This window comes from Leucoraja erinacea, chromosome 2 (assembly GCF_028641065.1).
Source record: "Leucoraja erinacea ecotype New England chromosome 2, Leri_hhj_1, whole genome shotgun sequence".
NCBI lineage: Eukaryota > Metazoa > Chordata > Chondrichthyes > Rajiformes > Rajidae > Leucoraja > Leucoraja erinaceus.
The window spans coordinates 88,872,021-88,899,512 of record NC_073378.1 but is presented as its reverse complement, the minus strand read 5'-3'; the positions used below and the strand labels follow the sequence as shown (position 1 = coordinate 88,899,512).

At 40.7% G+C, this 27,492-nt stretch overlaps 1 protein-coding gene across 1 annotated transcript in view; it reads left to right on the top strand.

The window, feature by feature from the left end:
- LOC129712275 (retinoic acid receptor beta-like) overlaps positions 1-27,492 on the top strand; it is a 424,460-nt gene that overhangs the window by 351,784 nt on the left and 45,184 nt on the right. Inside the window, 1 exon segment of the mRNA XM_055660575.1 lies at positions 6,234-6,394. Within this exon segment, the coding sequence (XP_055516550.1) occupies positions 6,234-6,394 (161 nt within the window).

Below are 27,492 nucleotides of genomic sequence, written 5' to 3'. Positions count from 1 at the left end.
GCCGTGGACGTCAGGTCATCAGACAGGTGTAGTCCTAAGAACTTCATGCTGCTGACCCTTTCCACATCAGCTCCGTCGATGTGCAGAGGTGCATGGTGATGTTTCCCCGCCCTCCTGAAGTCAACCACCATCTCCTTAGTTTTTCCCACGTTAAGAATGAGGTTGTGGGATTTGCACCAACCTGTGAGCAGCTCCACCTCCATCCTGTACGCCGATTCATCGTTGTCACTGATGAGACCCACTACTGTTGTGTCATCAGCGAACTTGCTGATGAAGTTGTTATTGAGTCTGGCAGTACAGTCGTGTGTCAGCAGACTAAACAGAAGGGGGCTTAGGACACAGCCTTGGGGTGAGCCAGTGCTCACGGCTATGGTTTTTGATGTCCTACTGCCCACCCTGACTGTCTGCTGCCGCTGCGACAGGAAGTTCAGGACCCAGCTACATGTGCCAGCATCAACCCCCAACAGCTCCAACTGATGGTTGTGGGTCTCCGCTTATGCTGTGTGCCTTGTGGATCCTCACATGCCCCTGTGGTGGCTGTTTAAGTCTATGTTTAATCTTTATGTAGTTATGTATCTTGTAGCTTTATTTTGTATGACTGTATGGTAAATCAAATCCCACTGTGCCTCGCTACACGTGACAATAAAGTACCATTGAAGATCCAAGACTGGACTTGTCAGTAGGTCAATGGAGAACGAGGGTTCACAAACCAAGGAATCCAAGCCATCACAATGAAAGTATGTGTACTATGGGCAAGCCCAATAATATGTGGTCCTTGAAACAACAATACCTGTTTTCCCACCCAGTGCTTCAAAGCAGTATTGCATTGCAATTGTGGCCATCCCACGATCAAGCCGATACAGATACTCATTTGTACCGAGGAATATACCCTGGAACATTGTCCACAAGCATGAATTGGTAAAAACAATGTCAACTTTAAGTATTCTTTCACTGAGAAGACAATATCAAAAGCTATAGCATTAAACTAAAATACCAAATACATTTTCCATTTTACATTTACCTGTTGTTGTGAAATGGCAGGTGGATTTCTGATGCACTGCCTGAGCAGTGTTCTGACAAACCAGATCACCTGGTTGTTTATAAAGTCATGCAATATTACATCAGTTGAAATCAAGTACTAAAGACTCTGCTGATGAAGGTGCAGTGCAGGTGGAGAATCTAGATTTTGGGTATCAAGTTCTCTGAAATTAATGGAAAAGCAAATGGATGTATAACAAACAGGTGATAGACTCAGAGTTATAAAGCACAGAAACTAGCCCTTCACCCTACTTGTCCATGTCAACCAATTTGGCTTTTTGGAATAGTCCTAAATGTCATTTGAAAATGCCTGGCAGCTTGTTCCAGACATGGACTATTCTCTGAGTGAAACAGTTGCCACTGAGGTCCATCCTTAATCTCTCCCCACTCACCTAAAGCCAATGTGCATTAGAAAAAGACTTGTGATTGTTCACTTTATCCACACCCCTCATAATTTTTAGGAAAGAACTGCAGATGCTGGTTTAAATCGAAGATAGACACAAAATGCTGAAGTAACTCAGCGGGACAGACAGCATCTCGGGAGAGAAGGAATGGGTGACGTTTTGGGTCTGAAGAAGAGTCACCCATTCCTTCTCTCCAGAGTTACTGCCTGTCTAGCTGAGTTACTTCAGCATTTTGTGTCTACCCCCTCATAATTTTGCACACTAAAATCATTCCCCAGCCTTCTACACTCCCTCTAACTCAAGCCCGCGAGTCCAGGTAACATCCTGGTGAATCTTCTCTGTATCCTTTCCAACTTATTGACATCCATCCTATAGATGGGTGGTCAGAACTACACACAGTTCTCCAAATGTGGTTTTACCAATGATTGGTACAGTTGCATCATGATGTGCCAACCTTTGTACTCAATACCCTTTCTAACGAAGGGTGTCAAATGTATTCTGCACCACCCTGAACCATTACGTTCAAGGAACCATGTACTTGTACTCCTAGATCCCTGTGTTCCACAACACTCTTCACAGCTCTACCATTTACCATGTAATTCTACCATGGTTTACTAACATACTAAACTGCAACACCTCATACTAGACAGTTAAAATCCATTTGCCATTCCTTACCCCCTTTCCCAACACGTCTAAATCCAGCTGTGAACGGAGCTATTCTTTCTCACCTCTACTATACCATTAGTTTTGATGTCATCTGCATATAGTAACTACATTGTCAACCAAATCATTAATGTAGATAATAAACAACTGTGAATCCAACGCCATCCTCGGTGGCACTTTTTGAATTTGTTTCACGAGCTCACATTAGCTTCCATATGATCTAACCTTCCAAGGCTAGCCTGCAAAGCAGCACCTTGTCAATAGCTTTGCTAAAGTCCATCAATAGACATTGTCCACTGCCCTGCCCCCAAACACCCACTTAATGACCTATTCAAAAAACCATACCAGGTTTGTGAAACATGATTTCCCATGCACAAAGCAATGCTGACTATCTCAAATCAATCCCTGCCTATACAAGTGCTGATAGATTCCATCCTTCAGACTCCGCTCCAACAACCTCCCCACCACTGTTGTCACGTTCACCAGTTAGTTGTTCCCCGGCTTGACTTTGCTGCTCTTCTTAAATAACGGTACATTAGCCATCCTCCAGTCTCACGGAACTTCACCTGAGGGTAAAGATGATACAAATATCTCTGCAAGTGCCTCCACAATTTCTTCCCAAGCTTTCCACAAGGCCCGAGGATGTACTTGGTCAGGCCCTGGGGATTTATCCATCTTGATGTACTTTGAAATTGCCACCACATCATCTTTGATAATTTATATATGATTAAAGACAGCACAACTCCATGATCCTCTCAGTAAAAACAGGTAGAAATACCCATTTATTATCTTCCCCATCATTTGTGGCTTTATACTGAGATGGGGACCTACTCTTTCCATTGTCATTCTTCTCTTCCTAATATGTAGAATCTCTGAGGACTTTACTCTACCTTGCTTGCAAATCCCTTCCATATCCTCTATTTGCCTTCTTGATTGCCTTCTTAAGTGTACTCCTTCACATCTTATACTAATGGAGGGCTTCACTTGATCATGACTGCCTGAATCTAACATATGCCTTCATTTCCTTAACATCACGCATCAACCAAGGACCCCTACATCTGCCGTCCTAGTCCTTCACCCTAATGGGAACACGCTACACCTGTACACATGCTATCTCACTTTTGAAAGTCTCTCACTAGCCAGACATTCCCTTATCTGTTAGATGTGGCCCTTGTGGCTAAGGGGATCAGGGGGTATGGAGAGAAAGCAGGTACGGGATACTGAGTTGGATGATCAGCCATGATCATATTGAATGGCGGTGCAGGCTCGAAGGGCCGAATGGCCTACTCCTGCACCTAATTTCTATGTTTCTATGTTTCTATCTGCAAATAGACTCTCCCAATCGACCTCTGCAAGTTCCTGCTTAATGCCTCCAAAATTAACCTTGCCCCAGCTTTGGACCTACATTGTGGGCCTTGACCAGGTCACTGCTCAAGCAGTGAAGTAGAGCCCCACCCACCACCTCACAACAAAAGTTATTTAGAGAATGTAAAATGTACATTTGTTTTGGATCAAGGCTTGATTGTCACCTCATGAAAGAATATTTGAACCTGACTTTGCTATTACAAAATTATACAATGCATTATACAATAATCAATAATTTTCCAAGGAACTGCGTATTATGTTTTAGGAAATCACAAAACCTTAGACCTAATAATCTATATAAATCTTATGGTGGTGTGAATCTATTGAATTGCCTACCAAATAGGATATGGTTGCGGTCATTGGATAAAGTTAAGAGAGAGAATGGTATTTGGATACAAAAGGGAGTCGGGCAAATGGGACAGTGCCGGACGGAGTGTGCAGCTGAGGCAGAGATTCAGTCATGATCGTATTAAGTAGCAGAGCAAGCCTGTTGCAACAGAATCGACTGCCCCTGATCCATTGTTTATGTATATATTATGAATTATTTGAACAGAGAATTCAGCACACCTGCAATATTTTCAGTGAAGTCAAACAAAACTGCCACATAGTTCTTTCCTAATTCATGTTTCTATTATATTCATGGCGGTGCTCCTGTGGTATACATTGTACTACATTTTTTAACCAAATGTAAAGTTAGTTGAATACTCTTGCAACATGTCCTGGCCCCAAATTTTAAATCACTTCCTACTGCATCAGACTGAAATATATGTACTGCTGATTCCAATTATATTTGTGGTTTCTTTCAGCATACTGACTTAGTGATGGAATTTGAACCAGAGATGTTAGTTCACATCCCACCACTGACATTTTATTAGGGCTACATGTTGCCGTTGCAATTCATGCTGTGCATGCAATTCACATGTATCAACCTATTACCTGCATTGCTTTGTCCTCCCCTTCCTCTCTTCCAGCTTTCTTCAAACCTCCCCTCCCCCACTTCCCCTCCCACCCACATTCAGTCTGAAAAAGGGTCCACACCGGAAAAGTCACTTATCCATGCTCTCCAGAGATGCTGTCTGACCTGCTGAGTTACTCCAGCACTTTGTGTCTTGTTTTGTAAATCAGCTTCTGCAGTTCCTAGTATCTAGTTATCTATATTCAACATCTTATGGATTACATCTAGAGAAAACTATATGTAAAACAAAAATGTTTGAAGAGATATTCCATTACATGCAACAGAGTAACATTTTTAAGTGTAAAAGTGAATTCATATTCATAATTAATTTTATTTATATATATTTTTTCCAATTTCTCTTTGGCAATTCGTCACCAGGCTTCTACAGACAGAAGTGTACTCATGCATCATTTATTAGTTGCTTCATAGTGACTGGTGCGACAAGATTAACAATTACTGATATGATTGATATGGATCGTTGTATGCCCACCTGGTGTCTTTCTGTGGTTGGATAGTTCAGGATTCACTCCACAGACAGATCCTTGTTGCAATCAGGGAAACATTCTTGCTTGTCGGAAGCATTACTAGATTGAGATGAAGAAATCGTATATATCGAGAGTCTTTGAAGAAATAATACCTGTTGCTGAATTGAAGTATATTTTTTCCTTTCATGGTGAAGAAATACTTTGAAAGAAATGGATTCACCTGTCTAGGGGAGAATGTCGACGTGCCTTAAACAGGCACGTCAACATATTTGAACATCTGCTCTATGCATGGGTCTATACAGCCCAGAGTAAACTTAGCTTTCAAGCTTCATGTAAATTGCGGGTACGTTCATTGTAGTTCAACATTCAAGAGGGTTGGTATGCTTTCGTGATGTAGGGAGTGAAGACCTGGAATGGATGCTCAATAGGATCTGACATTTGTGTGTGCTTCTCTGGGATCCACTGAGTAAAAATGCCTATATCCTTTGCCTAGAATGAAAGACCAGCTGTAGTGTCTTTAATGGCTATGGATGATGTATTTAGTTAGGAAGATCTACAGATGATACAGAATATACAGATGATATATTTAGTTAGGTAGTATTCATCTGATATGCTGTGCATCACTCATTGGCCTGAACATGACTTCAGATAATCCTGGAGCTACCATCCCTGTGGGGCCTTTGATTGTCAAGGTTGATTTTTGAGGTAGGCTTACTGAGAAACATCATTGAGAATGATGTCGTAAATATCTAGCACAGGAGTTCCCAGGTAATTCCTGCAGTTTCCTGTTGCCCGCTTTGGACCAAATGTTTAACCAAATAATGAAATCTGATGCATCTTATTACCACTGCCTTGAACGTTTGGCAAGTTGCCGAAAAAAACATTTGCCAAAGCTTTTCCCTTTTGTGATTGTGGTTCTCAATCTTTTCAGCTAATGCTCAATTCTTCCTACTTCCTGTGTATAATTTACAATTTATTTTCATCTTCATCTTTGAGCTGTTGTGTAAAATCGGCTTATTCACTCTTTAGAGAATAATAACGTTATTAGTTTTGCAAATATTTTAAATGTTATGGATAAGCTAGCTCTGCATCTTTAATCCATAGCCAGCCCTGACTAAAGAGCTGCATGAAGCCATTCTTTGTTTTTATTCTGAACCTGTTATAATGGGAGTAGGTTATGCCTTCCTGTACCCCAGAAAATGATTGACGGACTGTCTGGAACAGTCACTTCAATTCAGAGTGTGCATTATTTAGCTGCAGGGTTTGAAAGATGCTGAATAAATTGCATTAAAGATGCCTGATTGTGATTTATTCCCCTTCTAGCTGTAAGAAATGACCGAAACAAAAAGAAAAAGGAGACGCCAAAGCAAGAATGCTCAGAAAGTTACACAATGACAGCAGAATTAGAGAATCTAATTGAAAGGATTCGCAAAGCGCACCAGGAAACCTTCCCTTCTCTGTGCCAGCTGGGGAAATATACTACAGTAAGTATTGGGCCACAGATGTTTGCCGCTATTAGCTATGCATTCAGTGGTTAATTGGGCCACATGATTGAGAAGCAGTCTCTATATATTGAACTCATTGGTGATTGTGTTAATGTCAGGAAAATCTAATTATATTGCTGCACAGATGTGGGGGAATAAGAAATAAGAAACAGGAGTAGGCCATTCTGCCATGCTCTGCTATTCTCTTACCTCAGCGGCACTTTCCCACACCTCTTGATCATCTTAATATCTACCTCTGTCCTGAAAATATGCAGCAACTCAACTTCCACAGAACCTTTCATTTGAGACTTCCAAAGACCCTCTGGGTGAGGCAATTTCTTTCCATCTCTGTCCTGGACGGGCAGTCCCTTATTTTGAGACAGAGATCATTAGTTTAGACACCCCAGGCAGGAGAAACATCAACGCTACTTCAGCCCTGTCAAACCTGTCAACATGTTGTACAATACTTAAGATCTCCTCTTATTCTTCTAAACTGTGCCTGGTCTGCCTAAGCTCTCCGCATACAGTCATGCCATCCCAGGAATCAATCTGGCAATTCTCACGCACTCCTTTTATCACAAGTGTATCCATCCGAGGTGGGAAGAGCAGACCCCTGCACAATATTCCAGGTGTTATCCACCCAGGGCTCTATATAATTGGAGCAAGAAGTCGCTACTTACTGTATGTCCCCAAATCCTCTTGCAATAAAGGCTTTTATCCATTGTTTACTGAACCTTCGTTTTAATATCAGTGATTTGTGTGCGAGGACATCGGGCTCCCTCTGAACCATCAACACCTTTCAATTTTGAGATTTAATAAAAATGCTCCATCTTTCTATTTTTTCTAAAATGTTAATTATCTTGATAGAGAATTGTACACATGGAAATGAGAGTGCAACTTTCCGTGCCTGAAGGACAGTATTAACATTCAAATTTAACATGGACTTTCAGCTGCCAGTCCGGTGGTGTCACATGTATTATAATTATTAGGTGAACGGATAGTGGAGTTCAGCAGTCTTCATGACCTTGAATGCAAAAGCAGAAGAACAAACGGTGAAAATCTCATGTGCAAATTATCTCAGGAAGCTAGTTGTTCAGATTATATAGGGTTAATTTTTTAATAAATTCTGTCAGTTGCTGTTTCTGAATAATTTAAGTGTATTGTAATTTATAATGATTATCGGGTGTCAAAAATGTCTGCAGCATTTTAAGATGACCATTCACTTGCTCTGCCACTGCAGGAAAATAGCATTAACAAATAAGACCCTATGTGCTCCTGCGGGGAGTTCTGGGAAGAATGGGTGACATTGTGGTGACCAGGAGTAGGTGGGGAACAGGGAAAACAACTCCAGATGTGCAATGCGTAAAAGAAGGAGGTCATTCATTTCACGGTGAAACTTTTCCTGTCATCCCACTGGCATGGAACATGAGCACTTTCAATGGGAAGTGTCGGATAGCTTTTTTTTTACTAGTTCTGAACAGTGGAGGGAGCTTGCCCCAGGCCTGCTTTAAAATATATCAAGTGTATGAAGGAACTGCAGATGCTGGTTTAAATCGATGATAGACACAAAATGCTGGAGTAACTAAGCGGGACAGGCAGCTTTTCTGAGGAGAAGGAATGGGTGACGTTTCGGGCCAAGACCCTTCTTTAAAATATATCATATTTGAATAAGATTGGATTTATAATAATCATATGGCCTCCATCGGAAACTGAGAAAAAATCTATATGCATTTTGAAACACTTCTTGATGTATTTTATCAAGCTTTTGTGGGAGCAGCCTTTACTGCTATTAATACAGGAGATTTGTGCATTCCCGACATCTGAAATTTGTTTGTCTGTAATTTAAAATGCTTGGTCCAAATTCAACAATATCGCACCCATTTAATTCAAAATAATTAATGACAACTAGATTATAAAGGCAGAAAGCCAACCACATTCTGCACAGACAATCAAACCATTGCTAAATTGGCTTGTTGTTTATGTTTTAGGCAGCATAAGCGCAGATGTAATTTCAAAATAGAATGAAACTCTTCCACTCGTTTCAGATGTAGTTCCATAAATTTGTTTCCAATAGAAGTTGTTTGGATTTTTTTAGTATTATAGCTAACCCTATCCAGTTCCTAAAAAGAACCTCTGAAGGACACTCAATAATGCATCGAAAACATAAAAGCCCTATCATATTTTGTGGGAATGGAAGTCAAATTACTTTTTCTAACTCCATAAACCACTGCTGGTGGTTGCTGCTTATCTATTTCACCTTTATATTTCATGTATTCATTGCATGTCATAAATTATCAGTGAATTGCATTATTGAGAATTTCCAAACTTCCATTAACTTTTCGAAGTTACCTAGTCTTCCTGTCTTTCTCTCGTTAAAAAAACAGAGGAGCAATTGAGGACCTTGCCCATCTCCTGTGGCTCCACACATCGATAACCCACTTTGGTTTTTGAGGGGCCATATTCCCTCTCCAGAGATTCTTTTTCCCTTAATAATCTTCTAAAATCTTTTCGGAATTTGCTTTTTCTTATCTGCCAGAGCTATCTCATGCCCCCTTTTGCCCTTCAGATTTTCTTTGTAAGTATACTCCTCAATCCCCCATACTCCTCCAGGGAAACACTTGATCCCAGCTGCCTATAGCTGAATCTTTTCTTGCCCATAACCTCGATTTCATATCCACCCATGATTTGGATATTTCGTTTTTGTTGCACTTATGCCCCTGTCCCACTTAGGAAACCTGAATAGAAACCTCTGGTGACCTTGCGCCCAACCCAAAGTTTCCATGAGTCGCCAGAGGTTTTGGTCACTCGCCTGGAAAGCCTCGACTGAAGCGTGAGCTGCATCTACTAACCAAAGATCTTACAGGATCTTTGCTACCGACCGCGCACACACACACACGCACACACACACACAAACATATCGCGAAGGTGGGGGCCAGGGACAGTGGAGGAGCGCTGTCTGCACAATGAAGAGGAAGATAAACGGCTGCCACAGAGCACGGTAAGTCCTATAGAGAGCGCGAGAGGGAGGGAGAGAAGGGGAAAGAAGGGGAGCGAAGGACAGAGAAGGGGAGGAGAAGGGGAGAGAAGGGGGGGGGGAGAAGGATTGGAGATTTTTAAGAAGTTTAATAAAGTTAGCGGGCATTTTACCTTCCGGCGGATCTTCTAGGTCCTGAAAACCAAAGATCCTACAGGATCTTTGCTGAAAACTCCAATGAGCCAATCAAAATGGCCGGTCAGTGAAGGAGATTACCTTCGACTGCCTGTAAGTAAATAGCAACCCCACTCCACTGGCTTCGACCAAACGGCAACCTATTTTTAGTCGAAGCTGGTTTTGAATTTGTTGAAATAATCGCAGGAACATAGAAGAAGCCTCGACTACACGGAAATCACTTTCGACTATTAGGGAGAGTAACCAAAACCTCCGGGAACCTCACAGAAACCTTGGGTGGGGCGCAAGGTCACCAGAGGTTTCCGTTCAGGTTTCCTAAGTGGAACTGGGGCATTAGAATCTAAATAGGACCAATACTTGAAACAATAAAAATAATCTGTCATCGCTCTGGTCAATTTGTTAACCAGTGCATTCCTTGCTGAATTTGGTGAAATATTCTAATTGTTCAATTTTTATTTAGTCAGTATGTTTTGGTATTGAGCAGAAGGTAGACACAATATGCTGGAGTAACTCAGCGGGACAGGCAGCATCTCTGGAGAGATGGAATGGGTGACTTTTCGGGTTGAGACCCTTCTTCAGCCCTTTTTTCCAAATCCTAATTATTGAGAAATGTGATGCTGACATTAACCCTGGGTTCAATATTGCTTGATCCCTCCAATCAGAAGACTGCACAATAATCATTGCTCTCAGCCCTTCGGCTAATTGTCCATCTGTTTCTCATTTTCTCCCAAAGCCTGTATTTTCCTGATCTACAGTTAAAATCAACCCTATGATGGGACAGACAATGGCACTAATGAGGAATAAACCCGAGGATCAGATTTTTGGAGTGAATTACATTTAAATGGGCTATAATTCTCACAAATGAGAGGGAAATGTGAGCACCAGGACAATTCTAGGAAAATATTTGCTACAGGCCTCTTTAACAAAGAGATTTTTGATTGTCTGGGGAGGATTTTTGCAATTTAGCTCTTGCTTGGTTGCATTTTATTCCATGTACAGGTTGGTTTTGCTACTTAAACTGTGTAAACTGATGAACAACTCCTACAAAATATTTCCTAAAGCTGTCATTAGCCCAGGACCTGCACTCATTTAAACCAACCTGTTTGATCAAATATTTTGTTATCTCCTCTGATAATTCCTTTTGTGGCTCTGTGTCAAGTATCTTCCATTAGCACTCCTACAAAGCACTTTGTGATGCTTTGTTGCACTAAAGGTATGTACAAAGACATGTGGGCAACAGAGCATTGGTGCTGCTGTTTCATGGCTCCAGGGACCTGGGTTCAATCCTGACCTTGTGTGTTGTCCATGTGGAGTTTTGTCACTTCGCTGGTTTCAACCATGTGTCTGGGATCCTCAGCCCCCCCCCCCCCCCCCCCCCACCTGCCATAGATGTAGTTTAATTAACTACTATACATTGTACCTTAATATGGATATGAGACAAAAACAATCTAAGTGGAGGTGAAAGGTATATGAGAGAGAATAGTGGTCTACAGGGCAAGAGGCTGATGGGGTTACTTTGCTTGGTTACTTTACTACCTCATGGCTCAAATTAACTCCTTCTATACTGTAATGAGTACATTTATGTGCTGCTCTTGGTTCTTTATGTTACCTGAACTCTCTTAGAGGAACGTACTAATTTAGCTTGTAGTTTTGGGAACATTTTGGGAAAGATTTGATTGAGGTTTTCAGTTATTAAGACAAATTGATTGACGAGGCTAAACAACATCTTTCTGCTCATTGATTAATCTAAAATTAATGAGCATAATCTTACAATAATAACCAGTTCTTTCAGAACTAAAATTTAAAAACCAATGCAAGGAAGAGAAGTTTCCACCTCCCCAAAAGAACGAAGACGCTATGCTGTTAACTATGAATCTAAAATTGATGTATTTTTGTATTCAGCGATATTAAGGGATATTGACATAATTGTTGAGTTAGGTCACAGACTAAATATAATTACATTGAATGGTAGGATTGGATGGACTCTTCTCCTTACGTTCCTTTCAGGAGACTCCTGCATATCTACAATACAATACAATACAATACCGTTTATTGTCATTTGAACCTCAAATGAAGTTCAAACAAAATTTGGTTTCTGCAGTCATACAACAAGAAGAAAAAAAAACAAGACACACAATTAACACAATTTACACAAACATCCATCACAGTGAATCTCCTCCTCACTGTGATGGAAGGCAAAGTCATTGTCTCTCCCCTGTTTTCAATTCTTCTCCCGATGTTAAAGCCCCGGCGGGTGATGGTAAGTCCCACGGACGTTAAGGCCACGCCGGGCGATGTAAGGCTCTGCGACTGAAGCCCCCAGGTCTTTCCGGTAGGAGGCCGCTCCACGGTGCTAGGCCCCAACGACAACGGAGACAACAGGGAAAAGGTCGGGTCTCCCATACAGGGAAGAGATTTAATAGTTCCCCCCCCACCCCCCACATAGTCACGGCTAAAAACAATATATAAACTACAACCAAACTATACACTCAACAGGACAAAAATGTTTTTAAAAAGACAGACGGACTGCAGAGGCCACTGCTGCGAGGCACTGCCATCTTGAAACCTAGCTATCTGTATTGCACACCCATGACAAGGAAGTATCATGCTTCTCCTGTGGTAAGGAACCATCAGCGGGCAATCATTCCTGGTGGTTGGTACAGGTTGCTGAAGAACGATAAGAGGCATGCAATGATCCAATGCTCTCAAAGCATCCTACAAATGCTCGTGCCAAAAATCACCCAGGACACAGCTCTAATCCCTTCAAGTGCAATAAAAGAGGTTGTGCCACATAGTTATGGCTCTGGGCAAGACTTCATGTATTACCTTGCAGTACGTACATTTGGTGCCAACCTAGCGTTTGTAGGCCATTGATGAAGTCAACTGAATACAGAATAGTTGCCTTAACCTTGCTCTGATACACCATTTGCATCCAGATATATTAATAGCATAGGTCGGGTTTGTTCCTTCTCCATTAAATAAGTACACATAATTCTTCAAACAAGCACCGTTCCTCACAAATATCCAAATTGCCATTGTGAAAATCTTGCTCCAATTTTATGCACAATTGGGTTGAATTTTATGAAAAGAACAAATCTATGTGGGTGTAGGAATTTGAGTTATTTTGGCACATCTATTTTGTTAAGTTATTTTAACCTCACCCACAACAATGTTCAGTCTAAGGCCAGTTGGAATTCACCATTCTGGAAGGACAAAGGCCAGAGAAATCAATATTGGAACAGTTCCATTGTTTTCTTTTGAAACAACATTTTTAAAATTTTAGCTGTTTTAGTAAAACTTGAATGTCATTTGGGTGAGAACTACTAAAAATCATTGGTGTGTTCATATTTGGAAAGTCTTTGTAAGGCAGACATGATATTGGACTGTGATTTCCAAGCTCTTGGAATATTTACCCTGAAAATATGAATTATGCTAATACTAAGAAACCATTTGATGTTTTGTACAAATGCACCTATTTTTTCAAACTATCCTTTGAAAAGTAAAATACTGGCTTTATATAATGAGAGGTAATATAACTGATTTTTCTGACTATTTTGCTTGTTTTATTTTAGTAATTGAAATTATGTTTTATTCCAATCATTGATTTAGTACAGGTACCTGGTAATCTCTCATTCAATTTAACTTCATTATTTCCCATGATATAACAAATACAGGAATGAAAAATTATTTCCTTACCAGAAAGTCCACTCCCTTTAAAGATCTGCTTCAATCACTCAAATATCTGTGTTGATGCCCAATATCTCACTTCCAAATATGCTGTCTCTGAATTACTAATGGATTAAACACTGAGAACTCACAATGAATATTTAACCTTGAAAGATTCATTACAATTTGGCCCAAATGCCAAATCATCATGCAGCCCTTTACATTCATGGATATAAATCTACGTAGTCCCTCTGCTGAATATATATATATATATTCCAAGAAAAACAAATAGAGCTAATTTTTACCGGTGAGATAAATTAGGAAATAATTGTTCCTTTGTAATGTAGCCATTTTGAAGTTCTTGTCACATGCTTTTCCTCTGTGTGGTAGATAGGGTGAGTGCTATTTTTCAATTAATTCATTTATTATTATTCCTTGTTCACTGTCCGCAGCCTCTTAACATTACAAAATATGTTTTTGTGCTATCTTGTGATGCAAAACCACATGGGAAAATTGGCAGCTATAATGGTAGAAATAGTCATTGGGAATGCTTTCAAAGCTGTGACCGGATGACTCTGTGAACTGCTGGAGTTTCATTTTTGTAGTCTGATGCAGATGCCCACAACCCTTTCTAGAAAGTGCAGCTGCATAAGGCATTCCTACCCATCCGGTACTCTATGTTATTTATTTTAAAACAGGATCTAGTTAACTAAACAGTCCTTTTATGATTTACGCATCCTAGTAGTCCTGATACAGAACTATGGGAAAGTTGGTAGTGTTGAAGGCAAAAGAAGCTAATTTCAAACACTGGCTGTTTATAAGATCTGAGAGTCAGAACATATCTGCTGAACTCTGTTTATATTGGAAATACCTCATCAGCGCTAACATATGTTTTATGTTACCATTCCTTATGGTTCTGACATAATCATATTGATGTGATTTATCAAGGTGTTGGCTAGATAAATCATTTAACATTTATTTAGTTTTTTATTTCTATCTTTGTTTCTACATTGAATTAAAGGAAACAGTTTCACATCTTTGGAATTTAGTTTTAGAAAACCATTACATGGCAGATACTCCATTAATGAATAAGGATAAACCATCTCTGCTTTCTGTTCTGCAATTATGTGTTTATTCTAGTGCACATTTGGTTTAAAACTTATTGTAACGATTATTTGACATTGCCCTGAATTCAAAGTGCTGTTAAGTGTTTGGGCATGAGAATATGATAACAACTCTCAGTTTAACCCAAACCGTCAGCAGAAGCCACAAAGCAGAAAGTATTTTCCCATTTAGCTAAAGGATAATTGCAAGAGAATCAACCCAAGTTATTCCAACAAGCTCTTAGCCCCGGTTACAGAGCTGCTTTGACACTGGCCTGGGAACTGGAAATTAACCTGCATAATTAACCGCCTGCTATTCTTTTCAATATTGGACAGTTCAGCAGAATTTAAAGACAAAGTTCAATGCTATTTTTCAAATATTTTACAAGCACAAATATTTTTTGTGGAGTTGACTTCCTCCTTAAAATCCTAAAAGGAACTGATGAAAATAGGTTTTGAGGATGTTTCCAAGTTAATAAGTAATATAGAGCATTCAAACGTAACCATAGTATAATGATCTTGAATTAATTCAGTCCCACACATGTAGAAGGAATTTTCCATGCCATTGTCAATAGTGGAGCCTTGTGTGTAGAGGACTGGCGGATACAGTCAGAGGGTGGTGAATCTCTTGAATTCTTTGCCTCAGAAGGCTGTGGAAGCTAAAGGGCCTGTCCCACTAACGTGACTTTTCAGCAACTGTCTTTGACCTTCAAGCTCGAGGGCACTCGCCTGAAAAACCTCGAGCTGGATCGACCGTCACAAGCACACACACACAAACACATCGCAAAGGCGGGGGTCAGGGAAAGCGGGGGAGCGCTGTCTTAAATTCACATCCGCGATGAACAGGAAGGTAAAAGACGGCTGGCACAGTGTACAGTAAGTCCTTTAGAGAGCAAGGAGGGGGGGGGGGGGGAAGAGAGAGGGAGCGAAGGGGAGAGAAGGGGTGGGGGGGGAAGGAGTGAAGACACTTTTAAGAAGCCAGACAACTTTTAATACATTTTAGCGGGCATTTAACATTACCGGTCGGTTTTCCTTTGTTATGAAAACTCCAATGAGCCAATTAAAATGCCCGGTCAGCGAAGGAGATTGCAACCTCGACTGCCTATAACTACATAACGACCCCACTCCACTGCACAACGTGTTCAAAAGAACCATGCCGACCAATTTTTACTTGCGGAAAATGTTTCAGCTTTCTGAAAAATGTTCCTCGACCATACTGAGGGCGCAAGTATTCGGGAACTTCCCTCGAGCATGAAGGAGAGTTATAGGCCTGTTCCATTTTCACAACCTAATTCACGACCTTTTTTACTCGTGGACATTTTTCATCAGGCTAGAAAAACGCCCCGACCTACTTGATGCCACGAGTACTACGACTAGCATCACGACCTACCTACGGCCTCGTGAGGACCGTGCTGCGAGTATAATTCAAGGTCACACTTGGCAGAGGTCGTGAATTAGGTCGTCAAAGTGAGACATGCCCTTTACAGTGACCTAGGACCACGTGTCGACCACGCTGCGAATTTTAAGTCGAGCGCAAACTCTTCTAAACTCGCAAATTAGGTCCCCGCAGTGGGACAGGCCCTTAAGTCAATGGATATTTTTAAGGCAGAGATAGATTCTTGATTAGTACGGGTGTCAGGGGTGATGGGGAGGCAGGAGAATGGGGTTAGGAGAGATAGATCAGCTATGATTGAATGACGGAGTAGACTTGATGGGACGAATGGCCTAATTCTGCTCTTATCACATGACATTGATACAAAAGGCGGGAACAATGGGAACAATGGGAACAATTCCAACTTTAGCTGAAGGTATGATTCTGGTTATTTGATCAGCCACCTACTTGCCATGCATATCCCCAACTTTCATTGTCATTGACTTCAAACAAATGTTGCTGTCCAAAATCAGTTGGGGTTTTTTGGTTTTTGAGATGGTTTCTAACGCTCGCTCACGTTAAATGAATGTTTTCCTTCCCAGATATGCAAGTACTGGAGATGTGCAAAAGGATACAATTCCAGCTGCCGTGTCCATATAAGCAAGGATGTGATTACTGGAAGGATTTGGAGGTTTTGGAGAGGGTGCAGAAGAGGTTTACCACAATACTGCCTGGATTAGAGGGTATTAGCTTTATGGCGAGGTTAGACAAACTTGGGCTGTTTTCCCTCGAAGGTTAGAGGTTGACTTGAGGGGAGACCCGATATAAGCAAATACAATTATGAGAGGTATAGAGAGGATATACAATCAGAATCTTTTTCCCAGATGGAATGTCAAAGACTAGAGGACATACCTTTAAGGTAAGAGGGACAAGGTTTAAAGGAGGATGGTGGGTGCCTAGAGCACACAGTCAGGGTTGGTGGTGGAGGCAGATACAACAGTGATGTTTAAGAGGTTTTTAAAAGGCACATGGATGTGCAGGGAATGGGGGTGTATGGCTCATGCGCTGGCAGATGAGGTTAGCTTATCTTGGCATCATGTTTGGCACAGACATTCCTCTGATGAACTTTTCTATGTTCTATGTTCTCTGTAAATATAGTCTTCTCCTACTGCTCCTCAGTCTCCCGGTGAGCAATATCAGACACACAGATCCCCCCCCCCCCCCCCCCCCCCCCCCAAATAACAAGAAGACTGAAGCCTTTGTTTTTGGTTCACAACACAGTATTGATTGTTTAGTCATTGACTCCAGCTTTCCCTCTGGCCACTGACTGAAATTAAATCTGATTGTTCACTACCTTAGTAACATGTTTAATATGAACATCAGTTCTGGATTGCATATCACCACCATCACTTCAACTGCCTATTTCCACCTCTATACGCTAGGTGATTTTTTTCTCTTGTTAACACATCTATACTTAAACTCACTTTTGTTTCATTGTTACCTCTAAACTGGATTAAGGCAGCACACTCTTGTAACCTCTCACATGCTCCTCTTGAAAAACGTAAGGGCACACAAAATTCAAAAATATATCCTAATTCACACCAAGTCCGGTTCAGCCATTTCCCAATGCTAAATCATTGTACTGAGTCTCAGATAAGCACTGGGATAAAACCTCGTCCTCTGTCTCATTTTGAAAGCAGCAGATGGCGTAGTTTAAATAAATTACATTGATGGTCTTTGCCAATGCACCAGGGCTGCTTTTCCCACTCCCTCGTTTGATGGGCAGCTAAGAAGTGGCACAACATGCTCTATTGCTATGTTAATATGGTAAATCCCAGCCACAACCCCACTCAGCCCTTGACATTCTAGATGCAATAGTGATCTCCTGCACTTCCACTGGAGGAGCAGAGGGAACATTGTTAGCTTTGGCGAATGTTGCCTCAATGCCACCAGCTTCTTCTCAATGAGTCACAACTAATAGTTAGAATCCCTTACTCGTCATTTCAAAATTTTGGTTTGCCTTTGCAGTCAATAACAGCCACTGCAATATGTATCAAAATACAGTGGATAAAACAAACAATTGTTTTCATTGTCAGATATTAGGTTGTTTTGCAGAACTTCTCTTATCGGTTGTTCTGATTTACTCAGTATTCGTCCTGTCACCTTGTACGTGACCTGTCAAAACAAACTTGACTACGAGCTCCACATAATGCTCTATATTAAACATTGAATAGTTTTAAGTGACTGGAGATTAATGGGAGGTTTTATCTAATGCATGATTTCAATGAATATCAACCAAAACATTACAGAATTAGTGTATGAGAGGAAAATCTTCAATAATTTTGGAAGGCCAGATATCCATGATATAAAAGTGCAGTTGTAGCCACAAACATGGCTTTGATATTGATTTAAATGCTGACCTTTCAAAGCAATTTGTATTTCAATTCACTGATATAAAGGTTCCACCCTGTGCGTCACTTGGTGCTCTGTGCCAGCTATCTACTGTGATATTTTGAAAAGGAATCAACATATGAGGTAGATATTATGATAAGTGCATGTCTTTAGGTGGTAATCTGATATAATTGAATATTCATGCATTAAAATCCTGCCCCATAATCATTCCAAAGAAACAGTAGATTGCAAAACAGGTTAGTTCTATAATGGGTAGCAAGCTATTCCAGATTATTGGTAATGCAGTAAAGACTCAAAAACGGCCCATAAAATTAATCACACGCCAAGGAAACACTTTGGAAGATCAGAATCATTTCTTGGGGAGATTTTCATTTCCAAACCCATGGCACTTTAACTTTTTGTTTTAATTTAAAGAAGTTCCTTTATCCTGTTCAATATTTGCCACCAGCTTGAACGGGCTGGGTGAGGTGGGGGAGTGTTTGGCTCTAAGAGCCATGACATGTTGAGGATCAGGAATGTGGGAGGGGTTGGTGGCTGAGAGGGTTAGTGAGCTATTTTGAGTTGGTGAGGTATACACTGTGGGTCGTCATCTTTGGGGGTAGTATGGGTGCAGCTAGAGTGGAGTTATGGGTTCCAATAGCATCCGGTGAGTAATTAATTTAGTGCTCAGGGTGGATCTTTTCAATCAGCATAGTTAAAAATTGAGTATTCCAAGAGTTTCCAGCATCAAATGTACTTTTACCAAGATCCCTCTCTCTGCAACATTCCTCTGCCATTCACTGTGAAGGTCTTCCCTGGTTTGACTTCCCTAAATGCAACATTTATCTGTATTCAACCCCATTAATCATTCCACTGCCCTTTTGCCCGGCATATCAAAATCTTGTAATTTTTGATAACCATCTTCGCTATCAACCTCTTTTGTGTCATCTGCAAACTTCTAAAAACCTCAAACAGCAATAGGCCCAGCACTGATTCTTGAAGCACTCTACTAGTTACATGCTTCCAGCCTGAAAAAAAACAGCCTTCCACCCTCTCTCTGCTTCCATCCATGTAGCCAATTCTTTATCCAGTCAACTAACTCTTCCTTGATCCCATGAAATCTATCCTTCCAGAGAAACCTACCACGCGGAAACTTGTCAAATTAGCCTCACAGTTCAACTCAATGGATTTGTATTTCAATTGTCTGACTTTACCAGAATTTCATTGGTCATTCTGATAATGACCACGTGTTGCGTGTCATTTGTTCCACGTGTCTTGATATTAAAAACTGAGTAAATTACTATTATTGAGACTTTGTTGAATCGCCCTAAATATTTGCCATTTTTCACTGATATATAATTTCCTCTATTATGTACTTATGCCACTCATTCCTTGCAATATATTTGTATCATGGGAAAAAGGAGTTGGAAAACATCCACAGATGTTGGAGTCATACTCAGCTCTTGGATGTAGGGTTATTTGGACAGTTAAAAGTTGTTGAGCAGAATAGATTTTCTGGCAAATTGAGGAAACTGAATTTCTTGGGAGGCAGTTTCAGCAAATAAGCAGAAATGGAAGACCTATCTGAGATTAAAAGAGATAGTAAGACTAAGAATACAAGTATTATTTCTCTGTTGCATGTTGAAATTAGAAACCAACTATTAAATTAAACATGCCTGGAACTCCTCTGTGAACTTATAGTTCTTTCGAGCTAACTATTTAAAACATAATCAATTTAGCCTTTCAATAGGAAAGTTGAATTGAATTTAATACCAAAAATACTTACCCTTTAGATGGCCCACAGCTCTGGGGAATTAGAGGCTCCATAAGCCAGCTTTTATTGAACTCACAGTAATGCTGAACATACCACAATATTATCCACAGTAGCTTTATTATCCACAGAACTAGAATGAATTCTGGAAAAGCAATTGTGAATAAAAATAACAAATTTTAAACATCTGGTCACACAACATAATTTCTCCAATTTCTTCCTCTTATTTGATTTTTGCTTTACTTTTATTTCAGACTGGTATGCTGGAATATGTAATTTATATTTTTTGTTTGCTGCTTGCCTCTGCGATGTGAAAATTAATGCCTGGAATTTGTAGCCAACGTTGAGGCCAACTTTTAAAAGCATTTTCAGCATGAAGACCAAGACATATTAACAGATTCATGCCTCTGACAGCTTAATCATACCCAGATGAGATAACATATCTCAGATCTTCCTGTTTAAATACTCAAATAACAAGGAAAGGAGTTTCTAATTCTATGTAAAACGTCCCTTAGAATAGATGAAAGATAATGCTCAGTGGTATTTTTATTCTTTTTTGAGATCTTGGTATTGTTGCCAACATTCACCTTTATTGCCCTTCTCTAACTGCCCTTGAGAAGGTGGCCATCCATCTATCGAAGGTACTACCAGAGTAATAAGGATGGTAAGGAGTTCCAGCATTTGAACTCGGTGACAATGAGGAATGGCAATGATTTTTCCATTCAGGAAATAATTTGTGATTTGGAGAACCTGTGGGTAATGGTGTTCCCAGAGCCTAATGTTATTCTTTTTGGTAAAAGGCATGGGTTTGAGAATGCCGTTGGATTACTCTTGGTGAATAACTACTCTGCATCTTGTTATGGATAGTGTAGAGATTCTTGTGAATGTTGGAACTGCATACATCCAAACATGTAGAGAGTACTTAATTGCATTCCTTACTTGTGCATAGTGGATGTTAGGGTAGCAGAAAGTGATCCTCTGACTACCCTCATAGCCACAGTGCCTGGTCCTGCTTAGTTTCTGGTCAATAATATCCTCCAGGAATTTTGTGGGGAGCTACTCCGTAATGGTAATGCTATTAAATGTTGGGGATAGCTGGTTAAACTCTCTTGTTGGAGAGGGTTACTGGCACTTTTACTGGCACTTTTGTGATGCAAGTGTTAGTTGCCAATCAGCCCATGCCTGAAATGTTTCTTCTTATATCAGTTTAGGAGGGTTTTTTAAGGATCTATCCCTTGCTTGGCAATAGAAGAACAATGACTGCAATGTTAGACAAAGGAAGCTCATACATAAAGGATTAAACTGCCTTGCCATTGTAATATGTAAAAACTGCACAAGGAAGTGGATGACGTGACATTTACTATATATAGTCCACATTTCAAAAGCCTTTTTTTCCACTTTAATGAATTTTCCAAATGCAAGTTTCTAAGAAGCTGTAAAACCCAGTTTTCTTCCTGAGTACAGATACATGGGTTGTGTTTAGATTTTAAACAATGTAACAGCTTCCCACATATGGACAATTTTAAAAAGCTGTTTTCAATTTTTGAAAGCAATGTGAAAATTGTTGGTATTGGAAAAAAAACACATCGCTACGTGCTCATCTGGCAGTAGCTTCTTGTCCCTGCCCTTGTTTGCCATAGTCAAAACAATCAATGCAGGCATTCTGCTAAATAACAGGAATTACTGCACTGGCCAAGCACGTTCAGATCCCTCAGGGCTTCTGCTGTATACTGGATCCTATTTCTGATAAGAGTCAGCTGGTGGCGAGCATCAGAAACTTGCTTCAAATCTCATGCTTTCCATAACAGAGAGTTATTTTTCAGATCACATTATAAGTTCCAGGTCAGCTGACAATGATAGCACTGCATTAACATTGCATGGGTTTGCAAACGCCACTGAAATAGATCCTTTAGAATTCCATGCAGCTACTTGCCTTTTCCAACATAATTGTGTGCACACCTTATTAAGTCGCCATTAAGACAACGCACATAAATAATTCCTCAAACCTCTCACAACCATGCAAACTTTTAGTTTAGTTTAGAGATACATCATGGAAACAGGCCCTTCGGCCCACCGAGACCGCGCTGACCAATGCTCCCCGCACATTAGCACTATCCTAGACACTAGGAACAATTTACTATTATTATCAAGGCCAAATTAACCAACAAACCTGTACGTCTTTGGAGTGTGGGAGGAACCCTGAGCACCCGGAGAAAACCCACGCATGTTACCGGGAGAACATTCAAACTTTATATAGATAGTACCCATAGTCAGGGTCTCTGGCGCTGTTCCATCGTGCCGCCTGACTTAGTTGGTTTGAGTATTATACCCATGTTCCTCTACCAACTTCCTGACAATCTCTTGTGCTTCTGTGTTTTATTCACTTAATAATAAACAAGAACGTCTAGTGCAGCAGAGTGAAAAGTGGAGTGGGGTAATATCAGTCTGTGGGTCCTCCATGGGGAAATGTATCAGTGGGGCATCTAAGAATTTTGGGGAGTCTGGGGTAAAGAGTCAGAAGTCAAGGATGGAATCTAGGTTTACAAGCAAGGTGGGTTTTTACTCAGGGCTGGACCCAGGGAGTAGGGATCTAGGCTAGACACCATGAGCTGGGAAGTGGGAGATTTGATGAGTGTCAGGAGCGGGGATTAGTTAAGTAACTAGGGCAATGGATAAGATTTGGGTTTCCATCAGGATTCATGGGATATATTTACATTGTTGGCGGGGCATTTGCAGGGTGGAGGGGGAGTCTTGGATTATGGGCAGCTGAGTGCATGAGTAGGGGAATTATGTAAAAGCCCTGGAGATACCTCTAAGAGCCTTGGATGGGTTCAAAACATCAAAGGATCTGGGTGGGGTGAAGGATCAATTAATTGCCGCATTATGGGAGAAGCCTAAGGAATCAAGTTAAGCAAGGGAATTATTTTACAGAGACTTGTTTTCAGATTCAGATTCAATTGAATTGTCATTGTCAGTGTACAGTACAGAGACAACGAAATGCATTTAGCATCTCCCTTGAAGAGCGACATAGCAAACGATTTGAATAAATAATAATAAGTGTCCGGGGGGGGGGGGGGGGGGGGGGGGAGGGGGGGGGGGGGGGGGGGGGGGGGGGGGGGGGGGGGGGGGGGGGTGGGGGGGGGGGGGGGGGGGGGGGGGGGGGGGGGTGGGGCAGTGGGGGGGGGGGGGGTGTGGTGAAAGTATGTCACTGAGGTACGTTGTTGAGTAGAGTGACAGCCGCCGGAAAGAAGCTGTTCCTCGACCTGCTGGTTCGGCAACGGAGAGACCTGTAGCGCCTCCCGGATGGTAGGAGGGTAAACAGTCCATGGTTGGGGTGAGAGCAGTATGAAATATGCATGAAGTATGCTTGCCCCAATATTTCCTTTCAAGAATGTTGCTCCAAAAGGAACACTGCACAGGAAAAAATGTCATCCCATGTGTGACTGATGCAGGAGATGTAAGGTTATCTCAATCCTGGAATGGTTGGCATGGCATGAGAAACTCAATGCTAGACAAATGAATTTCTCAGCATATGAATCAAACGCCTGAAATAATGTCAGTGAATCGAGGAGGCCAAGTAAAGCACTAAACCAACATCATCCCAATAATTCTCTTTCATTAAGTTGTAACAACATTGCACTTACATAGAAATTGAAGATAAATAGCATGGCACTTCACCAAAGCCATAAAGGAAACAATTGCTGAGCCAATGAATGAATGAAGCAAGAATTGGCCAAAGAGATGAGGTGAAATGGGAGGAAGGAGATGGAATTCAGAGAAATCGCACTGTGACAGGTTTGTACAGGAAACAAAATATTTTCTTGATGTGGTACGGGGTGCTCCTTGTATCTTGAGTTAGAGCACCCTACTGGCTCTGAGCAAGATGGACTCAGCTCTGTAACTATACATGCTTTCTTTTCCTTTGAGGATTTAATATAAGAAATCATTCAGAAAGGGTTTAATTTTGTAGTAATGAACATGTGGTTTGTTGACAGTGTGACCTATGAATTGCAAAAACTATGATTTTCTGCAAATGCAACTGTAGATGTGAGAGTCTTCTTCTTTACTATAGAATTTAAGTTTGGAAAGAAACAAATTTCAGAACCTATTTCCAGCATTTTAGCAGACTACAGAGTTGCATTATAAAACTGGAACATTATGAAGTGATTTGCAGGATCAGCGACTTATTAATAGTTAAAACAGGAGAATATTGTTGATGTAGAAATGAAGATCTGCAGATACTGATTCATAAAAATTGTTACAAAAGTATTGTTGATAATGGTGTCTGTGTTTTATGATATATATATAGAGGTGCTCTGGAACTTACTGTTTCTGGACTTTTCCAAAATGCAGGTATACAGGGTTTGACACATTTTCTCTAGCTGGAATCCTCACCAAGTTAAATGAAATCTCATTGCACAATTTCCTTTCCCAGGACTTTAGCACTCTGGTAGCCTTTCTTAGTTTTATTTACTTTAGAGATACAGCATTTAAACAGGCCCTTCGGTCCACCATGTCCCTGCCAACCAGTGTACACTAGTTCTATCTTACAGACGAGGGACAATTTTATAGAAGCCAATTAACCTACAGACCTGCACATCTTTGGAATTTGGGTGGAAACTAGAGCACCTGGAGAAAAACCATGCAGTTACAAAGGGAATATACAAACTTCATACAGACAGGCCCCATAGTCAGGATGAAACCCGGGTCTCTGGTGCTGTAAGGCAGCAACTCTACCATTGTGCCACTGTGCCACCCTCCTGTAATTTGCAAGTTTTTGTTCGCCAAACTGCTTATCACATAACAACAACTCTACCTTATCTTGATTGCTCCTAGATTTATCTAATTATCAAATAAATTACACTGCACAGATTTTTATTTTATTCAGTAGATTTTATTACTGGTCTTGGTTCACATTACAGGATAAAAGTGACAGGTTAGAGTAAGGGCTGCTTCAAATGTAACAATGAATAAAGAGAGTGTAATCTCACTGGCGGTCCCATGCTTGTCCTGAGATCCAAGGAACATGCCAAGATTTCTAAATTTGTGTTGATAGCCTCTGAATACATCATTTTATAAAATATTATTCACCAGTCTCCACTTACTTGTACTGCAACCTTAGTACATGCTTCCACTTTACAACTACACATTTAGCATTAACCCATTGAATGCTGGCTTCCTTTCCTTCTTACATTCTGAAATCTGTTTTTTCACAATTTTGACACACACATAAATTCTGGGTGTAAATGTGATATCATTAAAATTGCAACAAATTTAGCACAGATTCGTTTTTACTTTGTCACATGGCCCAGTAGAAAACACCCCTTAAAGGAGATGAAAGTAACAACATGCATTAGATAACAGAAGGGATTATGTCAGAGGATAGGCACAAAATGCTGGAGTAACACAGGAAGCAGAGCAGAATCAAAACACTTTTTTTTCCAATAAGTTTTGGGAACTTGATTTAGTTACTGATTTTAGTAACAAACTACTGGATAGACACAGCAGTTCAGGCAGCAACTGTGGAAGGGATGGACAGACAACGTCAGATCAGGACTCTTTCTCAGATTGGTGGAATGGGGGGGGACAATGCTTAAATAAGGAGGTGGGGTGGGGCAAAGCCTGGCATGTGATCGGTGGATACAGGTGACTGGGGTGATTGGCAGATGGTCCTTGTGTTGTGGAGTGTCCCACTAACTTGTAGCAGCAAAGATCACATCCACTGCACTATATGCTGAGGACTGAAAATTTGCAACATATCAATAAAGAATGTTGCACTGTATCTGTGTTACACAGGAAAACCTGAGAACGCTGCTCAATGAATCTCACATTCAATTTTTTATGTGCTTTCTATAAACAGCGTTATGTTACAACGATCCACAATGGTGTTCTTCAAAAAGAGGGCATGGAATAATTTCTAGGCACTATGGGAAAAACAAAGTTCTACATGAATGCTAGGAGATAAGAGGAAGGTATTGCTATAGGTGCTTTGACGAGAGACTTTATAAGAATCTCTTTTGAGCAACACCTCTCATGAAATTATCCCAAAGGGGAAAATTGTAAAATGTATAAATTAAGACAAACCTTTCTGATAAAAGGGTAGATATTATTTATATAATTTATGTGGGCCAAAGGGCTTATCCCTGTGCTGTACTGTTCTATATACCTGTACAAATTGCACATTATAACGTGAGCAGTTCATTCCTTAGACATTGGATTAAATCTCAGTGATTTACAAAGCCAATCAGACAAGTTCGTATAATGTTGATATCATATGTTGACAGAAAGCAGGTTAAAAAAAAAAAATTACTTCCATTGCTGATATACCACTATCAATTTCTTCACCAATATCTACCTTCATGTATCTTGTGCACTTATTTATTCCAAACTTCTTCCAACAGATCGCTGAATTGTACATAAATCTTAATTGCAAAACAATGCAACACGATCATCAAATCAAGTCATGTTTACTGTCAATTGCACACATATGGTGAGGTGCAGGTACTATTAGAGACACGTAGATTCCGAAAATTGCAAATGCATAAATTGGGCTTGAATTGTACCTAATATATTCATAAATTATACAAAACTGAAAAAAAGGACTGTGCAAAAATTAAGATATCCGTGCAAAAAAGTCCATGGTAGTGAGAGAGGGGGGCCATCGAGTTCCTTGCCGAGGTAGGATTAGAATTACACAGGTCTGTTCAAGAACTGATTGTTGAAGAAATGTATATGTTCCTGAACATGATGGTGTGGGATTTCAGGCTTCTGTACCTCATGCCCGATGGTAACAGCAAGAAGAGGGCTTGGCCCTGATGGAGGAGATCTTTGATGATAGATGTGAAGAACTCCTATTGATTTTTGGGGATATGAAGAAATTATATAGATTTTCTTAGAGTCATTGAGTGATACAGTGTGGAAACAAGCCCTTCAACCCAACTTGCCCACACCGGCCAACATGTCCCAGCTACACTGGTCCCACCTGCCTGCGCTTGGTCCGTATCCCTCCAAACTTGTCCTATCCATTTATCTGTCTAACTGTTTCTTAAACGTTGCGATGGTCCCAGCCTCAACTACCTCCTCTGGCAGCTTGTTCCATACACCCACCACCCTATGTGTGAAAAAGTTACCCCTCAGATTCCTTTTAAATCTTTTCCCCTTCACCTTGAACCTATGTCTTCTAGTCCTCAATTCCCCTATTCTGGGCGAGACATTCTGTGCATCAACCCGATCTATTCCTCTCATGATTTTATGGACCTCTATAAGATCACCCCTCATCCTCTTGCTCTCCAAGGAATAGAGACCCAGCCTACTCAACCTCTCCCTATAACTCAGACTCTCTAGTCCTGGCAACATGCTCATAAAACTTCTCTGAACCCTTTCAAACTTGACAATATCTTTCCTATAAAATGGTGCCCAGAACTACAGATGTTAAGCTCACCGGCCTATAGTTCCCAGAATTTTCCCTGCAGCCCTTGAAAAGAGGCACAACATTTGCCACCCTCCAGTCTTCTGGCACATCTCCTGTATTTAAGGACAGCCCTTAAATTTCAACCAGGGCTGCCACAATTTCCCCTCTAATTTCCCACAATGTCCTTGGATATATCTGATCAGGCACTGGAGATT